This window comes from Limulus polyphemus, unplaced genomic scaffold (genome assembly GCF_000517525.1).
Source record: "Limulus polyphemus unplaced genomic scaffold, Limulus_polyphemus-2.1.2 Scaffold2805, whole genome shotgun sequence".
Taxonomy (NCBI): Eukaryota; Metazoa; Arthropoda; class Merostomata; order Xiphosura; family Limulidae; genus Limulus; species Limulus polyphemus.
In genome coordinates, this window is record NW_013668415.1 from 29,012 (window position 1) to 41,399 (window position 12,388).

At 31.2% G+C, this 12,388-nt stretch overlaps 1 protein-coding gene across 3 annotated transcripts in view; it reads left to right on the forward strand.

Annotated features, from left to right (window-relative positions):
- The window catches only part of LOC106467941 (transcription initiation factor TFIID subunit 1-like), a 99,490-nt gene that overhangs the window by 28,422 nt on the left and 58,680 nt on the right, over nt 1–12,388 (forward strand). For all 3 annotated transcript variants that reach the window (XM_013928327.2, XM_022396172.1, XM_022396171.1), the window contains exons 9-14: nt 910–1,038; nt 2,005–2,076; nt 4,293–4,409; nt 9,639–9,812; nt 10,190–10,363; nt 10,648–10,838. In XM_013928327.2, coding sequence (XP_013783781.1) covers nt 910–1,038; nt 2,005–2,076; nt 4,293–4,409; nt 9,639–9,812; nt 10,190–10,363; nt 10,648–10,838 — 857 coding nt within the window. The remainder of the gene's footprint in view (nt 1–909; nt 1,039–2,004; nt 2,077–4,292; nt 4,410–9,638; nt 9,813–10,189; nt 10,364–10,647; nt 10,839–12,388) is intronic.

Sequence of the window (12,388 nt, forward strand, 5' to 3'; positions counted from 1 at the left end):
TAACCTAATAAGTTATTCTAAGAAAAAAACGTTTGAAATGCATTTAGGAGGTTTAGGGATTACACAAAGAAAATTTGATATTTTTGAGATGAGGAAAAGTATTTCTAATTTTAACATGAAAATTACGTTGCACATGGACTATTCAAACAAATACTTAACATATTCATCGACAAATCTTTATTTTATTTTATTAAAAATACTTTACTAAGAAATATGAGTTTTTGTATCTGAAAGACTTGTAATATTAACTGAAAGACTGCCAAATTTCGTGAAGATATACCAACTATATTGAAAGCTATAAATATTAAATCTATAAAGACTTTAAATGACTACAAAAAAGATCATGTGGTCAATCAAATTGACCGAGCCATATGAAAAGTGTTATGGAATTAAAATTTAGATGATATTAAACTTTGAACTATAATGTAAATTTTAATGCTGATTTCATTGACAAACATTGATCATACAATAGCTTAATTAAATTTTATATCTAACTAAGTAAAATCTTGTGATATGAGAAGAAAAGGGTCACCATAAGAAAGGAGTTAAGTCCACCCAGTTTGGCAATCCAAAAACACAGACATGGAACTAGACATCTAGTGACTCAGTCAGTATTTATCATTCTTTGTAATAGTAATTCCAACCTTGAACTGTTAATCAAAAACAATCATTAGTAAAGTGGGTTCTGGGTCATTTTTGTGATGCTTTTTAAAATATATTAATTAACTGATGAAGTGGACAGTCAGTTTCACTTCTTATAAAAAGGTTGCAGTATGCTGGATATACTCTCCATTTTAAAAAAGAATGCTTATAATCAATAGAATGTTATTTTTGAAATGCAAATAGAATTACAGAACATTATTTTATTCTTCAATCAGCATTTCTTGTGCAAGTTTTGAATTATTGTAGGCAGTGGACAAAATTCCAGAACCAAAAATATTAACTCTTGATCCAAATGATGAAAACATAATTCTTGGAATCCCAGATGATCCTGACCCAAGTGATGCAACAACTTCAGAGCCAGTTAAGGAAAAAAAGGTATATTCTGTTTAGTAGTAAGTCCTTATTGTAATTCAAACTTGCTTTTTAAGTACTGTATTATAACTGTGTTCTATGGCTCATTTAATAGTTGGATTTGATGTGCATAAATATATCTACTGCTTGAAAATATTTAATGTACATGGTCTATAGAACTAAAATACCATACCTTGGCCAAAGTTTCTAGTGTAGCAGTGTTAAAATAAGGGTTATACTCTCTAAAAGACTTGACAGGCTAGAAGTAGTTTTTATAAAAGGTTAAGCAACTTAACCCTCTTGTTATGGGTAGGTTAAAGTCCACATGTCCCAATGTTTTACAGAGGTACATTCAAAATTTAATCAACTACTTTAGTATCAAAAATAGTTAATAAACCAAATTTTGTTTTATGAGGAAATACTTAAATATATCCTCAGTCTCTTTTAGTATGAAAATTATGACTTTGTTCCCCTACTCTAACTTATTTACCACCCCTCTCTAAAGTACAGAGTTTAATATAAATTACTCATTATAATATAGATATTACTAAGACAAAGTCTAATTTATTATAGCCTTCAATCTTATTTGCTAACATAAACTACAAAACTTGCCGCTTGTGCTTGTAGCATCCTATTTCAGAAATTGTTGATAATTCTCTCTGACATTTTATATTTTAACATTTATAATCAATAGAAAGGCTAAGTTTTAATCTATCTAATCACAAGTAATACTATGTTGTTTTCAGAACAGAGTATTGTCAAATTCAACATTGGTTTGAAAGTTTATCTTGTTGTGTTCAGATCAAGTAGCTAAGGAAATTGCTTAAAGTCCCTCTTGTGTTAGTTAGAAAGCTAGTTAAATTGTAAATAGTTATAGGACATTCCTTGGTTTGTGTGTGTTTGGAAAATGCAATTTACATTTATTTTGAAATCTTCCATTATAAAATTCCATAAGATTAACAGTATGAAAGATTTATGTTCTATTTTTAGGACATGGTGAGGAAGTCAAGAATCCTTCTTGGTAAAGCTGGTGTAATTGCAGAACCTGAACCTCCGAGTCCTGTGAGTATAGATCTTAATATGTTACGAAAAATCTGGATTTCCTGTACATTTTCAATCTCTCATGTTTGCAAATATCACATAATTGTCGATCCACAACCTCTCAACTTTGTAAATACGTTTACTTATGGTATTAAGTGTTAAAACTTAGGCAAGTTGCCAGTAAAAATGTTTTTTAACTGCAAAACCTGAGAATTCTAGGTTTGTAAATGTAGTAGGTAATATAATATTATTAATATTCTTTAACTGCTAGATTGAATTGGTCTGTAAGTGTGATCTTCATCAAGTGCCGTGCTTTGTAGCATAGATGATCATGTCCTGGTCCCAGACACTTGTGATTACCTCAGTCACCCTCTCTTTGTGTAGCTAAGTTGTTAAACTGTCCAGGATCTTCTCTCCCTGTCTACCTTTTCCCCACACATTTCCACGTCGTTATCAAGTGGTCCATCCCCTTTCTCCTCATCACATGACCAAAGTGTGCTGCTTGTCTTTTTCATACTATGTTATCAATGTTCTTTTTGTTTCTCCTTGTTGCAGAACTTCCTCATTTGTTTTCTGGTCTTTGTAGGAAAGCATTCTACGCACGAACCAAATTTCAGTCGAATTAAATGAGTTTTCCATTTGTTTGTTTATTGTCCATTATTTGCAACCATACATCAAGATTGGTTCGATGTAGCAGCTAAGAACTCTTTTGCACACTTTCATTGATATACATTTGTTAGTCAATATGCTTTTCATCTTCATAAATGTTGTCTTAGCCTGTGCAATTCTTCTCTTGACCTCATTTTGACATCTGCCTCCTGATGTAACCCTAAGTATGTGAACCTGTAGATTTGATTAAGAAAGGTCCCATTTAATGATAAAATGCATTTTGGACTGGTTTCTTTCTTTGATATAACCATGGTTTCTGTTTTCTTGGTGTTCAGGCTGAGTCCCATATTTCCACTTTCTTTATTTACAATATCAAATAAGGACTGAGGATGTTTTTCCGTTCCTACTACTAACATTGTGTCATCATCTTATCTGATATTGTTTACATTGTTGCCTCCAATAATTATGCCTGGCATGTCTTCTATCGGTCTCGTGATCATTTAACTGTACAAGGAGAAGAGATCAGGGACATCCATGACGGACTCCTCTTTTTATCTTCTGAAATTGGCCAAGCTCGTTCTCAACTCTGATGGCTACTGTTTGTTCCCCATATATATTTTTGATAATTCCCAAAACTTTACCATCTACATTGATATTTTTGATGATTCTCATATCTTTATCATCTAAATTGATATTTTTGATGATTCCCATATCTTTACCATCTATATTGATATTTTTGATGATTCTCATATTTTTACCATCTATATTGATATTTTGATGATTCCCATATCTTTACCATCTATATTGATATTTTTGATGATTCTCATATTTTTACCATCTAAATTGATATTTTGATGATTCCCATATCTTTACCATCTATATTGATATTTTTGATGATACCCATATCTTTACCATCTAAATTAATATTTTTTATGATTTCCATGTTTTTACCATCTAAATTGATATTTTTGATGATTCTCATATGTTTTCTAAGTTGATATTTTCAAGAACCCTTATTATGACTTCATGTCTCACTTTGTCAAATGCCTATGTATAATCTATGAAACAAAGATACAAGTCTTTCTGTACTTCGGTTGCTCGCTCTATATGGTTCTCAGTATGTAAATTGCATTGGCTGTGCCTTTACCTTAAACAAATCCACATTGTTCCTCTGTTATTTCAGGTTTGATTCTGTTTCTTGCTCTTATCACAACTATGCTCAATAATATTTTTGTCAGGTGACTCGTAAGACTTACTGTTCTGTGTAGTTCACATTCAGTTGCACCGTGTGTCTTTGTTAATGCTATGTATATTGATTTTAATAATTTTTTTGGGATATTGCCTGATTCGAAGATGTTATTTAAAAAACTTGTGACTGTGTCAATTCCAAATTGATCTAATCGCTCAATGATTTTGATCATGATGTTATCTTGTCCAGGGTTGTTTCCAGATTTTATTTTCTTTATTGCACTTTTCACTTCAAATTTAGAATACATTTTGTTATCCTTCAATTTTTATTTATAGTTTCATGTGTTCATTACTAAAATAATTTGATCTTCAGTATTTGGTTGTATTAATACGTTCTTTTCACAGTTTTTGTAATATAAATAAATTTTTAATTTACAAAGCCGCCACCTCAAAATGTTGAGAAAGATCCGTTTAATATCTCTAATGACCAGTACTACAACCCTAAGATGACTCAAGACAGTGCACTGAAGCCAAATGTTGGAGGAAATCTTATACAGGTATCTAGTTGTTTGTCTTCCACTTTGTGCATAAGATGTTTTAATATAAATGTTTGTAAAGGCAATTAACACCAATGTGTACATTCAACCACTTTTTTGAGGAAATGTAATCAGTTTTTTCTGTTCTACCTTTCAAAACTTTAAATACAGATTTGGAGCCAAACAGTACAGTATACTTGCATAAGTCACATAAGTGAATTTCTCTTTCTTTTTTTTTAAAAATAGATTAAGGTAATTTTCTGGAAATAAGTAATGAAAGAGTACTTATATTGAACATTTTGTTTTATTCTTGTGAAAGTTTCTCACATATAATATAAGATAACTTATGTAATAACAAATGTATTAACTCTTTCAGCACGGGCTTGGTCCCTGGGACTGAACTCATAACCATTTTTTGTTTGTTATAGTTTTCTTGCTATAACTTTTAAATTAGTAAGCAATTGTCAATGAAATTTGGCATGTTATCAGTAAACATTACAATGCTTTCATACGTGAAATATCAATTTTTTTTATTAAGTCTTAAGGTTTGTAAAGCAATGTTTTTCTCATGCCTTTTTTTTTCTCACATATAATATAAGATAACTTATGTAATAACAAATGTATTAACTCTTTCAGCACAGGCTTGGTCCCTGGGACTGACCTCATAACCATTTTGTGTTTGTTATAGTTTTCTTGCTATAACTTTTAAATTAGTGAGCGATTTTTAATGAAATTTGGCACATTATCAGTAAACATTGCAATGCTTTCATATGTGAAATATAAAATTTTTTTATTAAGTCTTAAGGTTTGTAAAGCAATGTTTTTCTCATGCCTTTTTTTTTCTTTTCGCATGTTACCTTTCTAACATGCAAAGTAATTTTCATTTTAAGATTAAAAATACTTTTATGCATCAGTCTAAAAAAATATAAAATTTTAAGCAGACTAAAGACACACCATACTGCCTTAAAATATTGGTTCAAAAGAAAGAAATGGTGTCCAAGCCTGTTAAAATTGTTGTGAAAGCCACTTAGGGGACATTCTGAGCTTCCATTTGGTTATTCATATCATTTATTGAAGTAAGTGTTTATAAAGGAGCGTTTTCAAAAATAGAAAGAGAGTGGTGGGCGGGGTGCCACTGCATTTGATTTATTACATGAACAATATCTTATCAAATCGAAAAGATAAGACGTTTTTATTTTATTTTCTAGCTTGTCAGTATCGGTAATTTGAGTTTCTAATTCGTATGAAACTATAAACTTAGTATTTTGACTTCATAAACATCTAATTTGAACCAGTGCTACATTCAACATACCATGTGACACATAAAAATCAATGTTTATCTGTGCTTTTTAATATTTATATTTTAAATTAAGAAACTGAGTAATGTATAGTACTAAAATTTGAATTATAATCTACAGTTTGATACCAAACTTATTGACATAAACTCATGTAATAGTAGTTCACTAAAACTTTGAATGCGAGTCAACAAACGAGATGACATAGCCTTTCACCCGTGACCCTTCTGAAAGGGGTTAAAGAACATTGTTTTCCAACCGTAACTACTTTTGAAAGATGGTTTGTGACATTGTTTTTAAAGTGATGTATGCAGTGTTTAGGTAAAAAAATTCAGAAACATTTTATACAGAGGATTGTCTATAATTTATGATAATAATTTCCAATTACCTTTCCCTTGCAATCCCTGTGTTGTAAGGCTGTATAACTGTTGACTCTTTATTTTTGAATTCAGCTTTTTCAATTGAAAACATCAAAGCCATACATTCAAGTCAGCGTTTCTCTGCAAGGTACATTTACAAATGGTATTCACATTATATGATATTTCCAATGGGTCTCTAAAGTCATTGTACATTTATAGATGTTGAACTTCGAATACAAACTAAGAGGAGGGAATAACATTTACTTAGTGTGTTTCACAAAAACCTCTTGAATGAAAATTGAACTACATATCAATACTCCATAATCAGGGCCACTTCATACTATTGGTGATGGAAGAAGGGGCTAGAAAGCCTCAGCATTCATCATTGCAGTACCCCTATGCACTATTTTGTATTTTTTTACTGTTTCTGACAAATGAGTAAAGCATTTCTCTGAAAATGACATGTGTAAAATGTTTTGGGGTCAAGTTTCATTTTTGGGACTGTTTTTGAAATATTAATTATTATTCTTAAGGTGAATAAAGTAATGTTTTGGAAGCTGTTATTCAAGGACTTAGTTGTTTCTGAGAAGTATTCGTATGTAGTGTTTGAGAATATTTTTACAAGTTAATAGTTATTTTCATTTTCCAAAATTGTCAATATATCTGTTTGGGACCTGTAAAGACTGTTTTTGTACTAAATTCCATGTAAACTGGTCAAAACAAGGCTAAGTAATTGGCTAAAACCCTAAACATATAGGATTATTTAACCTTTTGACCATAAAATGGCCAAGAATGAACATACCTCACATTATTTTGTATGTTTATGTATGGGACCTGTAAAAAGTATCTTCATACCAAATCCAATGTAAATTGGCCGAAATACAGTGAAGTAATTGTAAAAAAACCCTAAAACTATGGTTTTTGTGGCATCTTTATTACTATAATTAATAATAATAATCTATAATTACTAAAAGTCCACCATTTTTGTTTGTCAGTGTGTGCGACCTGTAGAAAACATCTTTGTACCAAATATGACAGAGTAATTGACCAAAAATCCCAAAATTATGCTTTTTTGTAAGCTGTGCCCCCCTTAGAAATACTCAGAAAGGACAAATCCAACTGTTTGTATGTCAGTGGGTTGGGTGCTTGAAAATTTATGTTTGATCCAATTTTCCTCCAGATTTCTGTAAATATGAATGCACAGGAGCCCAAAATATACATTTTTTGGGTTGTTTCACCTTGGACACCATAAACTCCTTAAAAAGTCCTAAATCGAAAAAATGAAAAAGTGTCTGAGCATGTTGGACAAAGGCATAACACTATCAAGGTTTAAATCGATTCACTGAGAAATGAAGGAATGGAGGTCAATTGAAAAGTATTTGGAAGAAGAAGAAACTATAGAAAAACAGTAAGACTTTCTGCGGAGACATAATATATTCTCAATCTTCACTTCTTTACATCATGTGATACTTTTTTTTCCTGAATTCTCCATTTTAGATTTTCTTTCTTCCCTAATTATGGGTTTCAGAAGGCCCACTAGTTTGAAACACCAACTATGTATATATTGGCAGTCCAGAATTGAAAATCAACAACCTCCCACTTTTTTTATTTTCTGAGATATTAATAGATTTGTTACACCCACCACAGAAGCTCCTCCCAACTGCTTTTGAAATTACTTATTTTCTCACACTTACTTGTCAATGATACATGTTTATAACCTCTCAAAAGGCCATTTTGTAAGCTACTTAATATATTTTTGGAAGCTCTAGAGATTACACAAACATAATATTAAAACTGTAAGATGGAAAATATTTTTATTGTTAATATGAAAATTACATTACACTCAGGATAGTCAGGGTCAAATTCACTCTGTAAATTGACATACAAATCATTGTTTATTAAAAATTCTAAATTTTTGTGTATTATGTGTATGTAATGTTTACTAAAAGCATACCAAATGCTGTTAACTCTCACCACAGGCAAGACAAAATGCGTATGTCACAACTTTTTTAGAGTTAGATTCAAAATTTAATTAAACTTCTTTATTATCATGATATGTGAATAAACTTGGCATCAAAATACAGTTAATAAATCAAATTTTAATATTATACTATATCCTCAATCTCCCCTAACATCGGAATTGTGACATTTGCTCTCTAGATTTTCAGTCTTAATTTATTTAACACCCCCTGCAAGAAGTAGAAAATTTACATAGATTACTCATTATAATATAGTTATTACTCAGGTAAAGCATGATTTTTATAGCCTTCAATCTTATTTGTTTAGGAAGCCATAAAGTAGAAAATCAGACCCTCTTGCTGATAGTTCTGTCTGATGTTGTATGATATTGCTTTGTTATCTGTACAGAAAATTGTCTATTTCATTTCCAGCTCAAACTTCAGTCCCATAGGGATCACACTGATGAGCTTGGTTGAAATTTTAACAGCTCTTATCACATAGTTAGAATGCCAGGACAATTATTATAGTTATAGAACATTGTCTGCTATTTATGTGTCATTATTCTGTGTTCTTAGGTGCAATATTTAATTTAAAAAAAATTATTTAGTACAGTAGTACCATTAGTATAAAAAAGTAGGGTTAAGTTTCATTGACAGTCTACAGCCAAAAAAACCCAGGTAAGTACTTTTTTCTAGTTTTTCATGGGTATTCTTTATTTATTATTATAAAAGTGACTAAAATGTAAAAATTTGAAACTTTTAGGATAGATAAGGTTTGATTAGGTAAGATAAAGAAAAAAATAATATTGATTTTCACAAGGTACACTCATGAGCAGCTCAAGAGTAACTTGTGTTATGTAATTTGATAGGGTAATGTAAGCTATACGTTTGTTGAGTGATTTACAACTTTTATGGTGGACATGGTTCAAAGGGCAATAAAACAATAAAATTCAAGTAAAAACAGTTGTACACTGTTACAAGCTTTAAGCTATTTAGGATAAACAAAGGTAGTTTTCTGGTATAATTTGAAGTAATTCTAGAAAGAAACAAGAGGGAATCTTCAATAGCTGCAATACTTGAAATTCTTTTAGGCAGGATTAGAGCAAATTTATCTATGAGACCTTTTTTTTCCTTTTTATTAGCTCTATTTTTTTGTGCACGCGATTTGATTTTATTACTTATCAGGATCTCTACCAGGATTTCATTTAGGCAGGATTAGAGTAAATTAATCTATGAGATCCGGGCATGGTCAAATACATCAAACAAAAGGGTTTGACCTCCCGAGTCCACAACTGTAATTAGGTCTCAAATTGGTCAAGAGATGATGGAGCTGTGAGCTAAAAGTTTGTTCTTGAAAAACAAAAACTCGGAGCCATTCTATGAGCTGCTACACCTCAGCTGAAAAAGTCACTTTAGATTTATTTCATATTTTTTTATGGTGGTTACAAGGTTGGGCAAATTGACTGAATGCATATAGAGTTAGGGTAGAGAAAATAACATGAAATATATAATTTTCCACCAAGTCAAAATTTGTTTTATATTATTAGTTTGGAGTTGTGTGTAAAACAATTTGCACCAATATCAGAACTGTATATAATGCTGAATATAATTTAAAATATTTTTTCTTTGCAACTATAGCATGCTATACCAGCTGTTGAACTACGTGCTCCATTCTTTCCAACTCATATGGGACCTCTGAGGTTACGTAGCTTCCACAGACCACCATTGAAAAGATACTCTCATGGACCATTATCTCAGCCTGGACCTCACGGTGTAATACCTTTACTGAAACACATCAAGCGGAAAGCAAAGGCTGGTTTTATAATTTTTCTCTTAACAAGCATCTCTTGAAGAAATGTTTTTTGAAAACAGTTTTTTACCAGTGAAAATTATCATCAATTGCCAAGTAAAGAAAGTTTCTACTTTAGTTAAGTTCATACTTTGTGTTGTTTTTTTATATACAGTTGCCAAGTATTCCTTGTTAATTTTTTTTATATATTGCTTTTGCCTTTAAAATATTTTGTAAGCTAATTGGGTATAAATAATTCATAGTAGTAGTGTTTAGATTGACATGGTATATGTTAGCACTTCAATGAAAGAAGAAATATTATAGCAGTGATCCAGTTTAAATCTGTCATATCATTAGTAGATTTTATAGTCTTTGAACTGATATACTATGTTACCCTTAGTTGTGTGAACAAGAGCGACAGGCATCAGGTGGAGGACAAATGTTCTTTATGAGAACTCCTGAAGACCTGACTGGACGTGATGGAGAACTTATCTTAGCTGAATATTCTGAAGAACATGCACCACTCATAATGCAAGTTGGAATGGCTACAAAAATAAAGAACTATTACAAAAGAGTAAGACATAATTACTGAATACTACATTTCAGTATTATGTAACATGTATGGGTTTACTGCTCTACTTTATTGAGGTCCAGCAAAGCTTAAGATTACAATAGCATTTGTTCTAAGGTAGTGTGTTTACATCAGTATGTTTCACTAATACATATAAATTCTACGTTCTTTGAAATGTGGTTGTGCAAAATACTAATTGTATGAAATATTCTTTGTTATACTTATAGGATGTAAATTTATCTGGAACATCAGTTTAATAATAATATTTATAATACTAAACATTCCAGAAACCGGGAAAAGATAGTGGAGCTCCTGATTTCAAGTATGGTGAAACAGCATATGCATATACATCTCCCTTTCTGGGTAGTCTTACTCCTGGTCAGGCTATGCAAGCATTTGAAAACAATCTATTTCGTTCTCCTATTTATCAACACGAATTACCAGATACAGACTTTTTGATCATCAGAACTCGACAACAGTAAGTACCTTTTTTTGTGTAACATGCCCTGAATGTTACCTTATTTAATAACTACCAGTATCAACGGATCCAACCAACAGTCAGTACCTTCTTTTGTGTAACATGCCCTGAATGTTACCTTATTTAATAGCTACCAGTATCAACAGACTCGACGAACAGTCAGTACCTTCTTTTGTGTAACATGCCCTGAAAGTTACCTTATTTAATAACTACCATTATTAACAGATTCAACCAACAGAAGTACCTTCTTTTGTGTAACATGCCCTGAATGTTACCTTATTTAATAACTTAACCATCAGTGTCAACAGATTCAACAAACAGTAAGTACCTTCTTTTGTGTAACATGCCCTGAATGTTACCTTATGTAATAACTTAAATACCTTTATTAACAGATTCAACAAACAATAAGCACCTTCTTTTGTGTAACATGCCCTGAATGTTACCTTATGTAATAAATTAACTACCATTATTAACAGATTCAACCAACAGAAGTACCTTCTTTTGTGTAACATGCCCTGAATGTTACCTTATTTAATAACTTAACCATCAGTGTCAACAGATTCAACAAACAGTAAGTACCTTCTTTTGTGTAACATGCCCTGAATGTTACCTTATGTAATAACTTAACTACCTTTATTAACAGATTCAACCAACAGAAGTACCTTCTTTTATGTAACACATTTGATTTTGTTGTTTTACTTAATGACTTGAGTAAAATGACATAAATAACATTGAAATGTGTGGAGTTTTGAAATACCTTTAGATAACATAGTGTAAGTGACATAAATAATATTGAAATGTGTGGATTTTTGAAATACCTTTAGATAACATAGTGTAAGTGACATAAATGAGTAAATGGAGTAATGACATAAATGGTATTTAAATTTATGGATTTAAAGCATGAGATTGGAATTTCTAGCCTATTAAATTAATATGTCTTATGGACATATTTCTAGTTTTTCCAAAAACTTTTTACCAGAAGAAACACTAAACTATAAATGAATTGTTTGGCAATGACAGAAAATAATTTTATAGTTTAATTCTTGGGATTCAGCCCTTTTATTTAACTTTGCACAATACATCTTTAATCATACAAGTGTGTTATATCCAGGATTTGTAAAAGTTTGAAAAGGTCATGAATTTTGAGCTATGGCTTTAAATAGGTCTTAATTGGATTGAAAGTCTTGAAAAATACTAAAAACATACTATTTATGTCTTGAAAAGTATTTAAATTTTCATTCATTCTATGTTAAGAAATTTCAGAGAAAAAAAAATGATCATGCTCTTTGCTGAATCTTACTTGTAAGTAATTTTTAAGGCATGTCATTTCTCAGTATCACTACACGAGGGCTATCTGCCCTAGCCGTCTCTAATTTAGCAGTGTAAGACTAGAGGGAACGCAGCTAGTCATCAACACCCACCGCCAATTCTTGGGCTACTCTTTTACCAACGAAAAGTGGAATTAACCGTCACTTTATAATGCCCCCATGGCTGAAAGGGCGAGCATGTTTGGTCGTACGGGGAATTGAACCCGGGACCCACAGATTGCG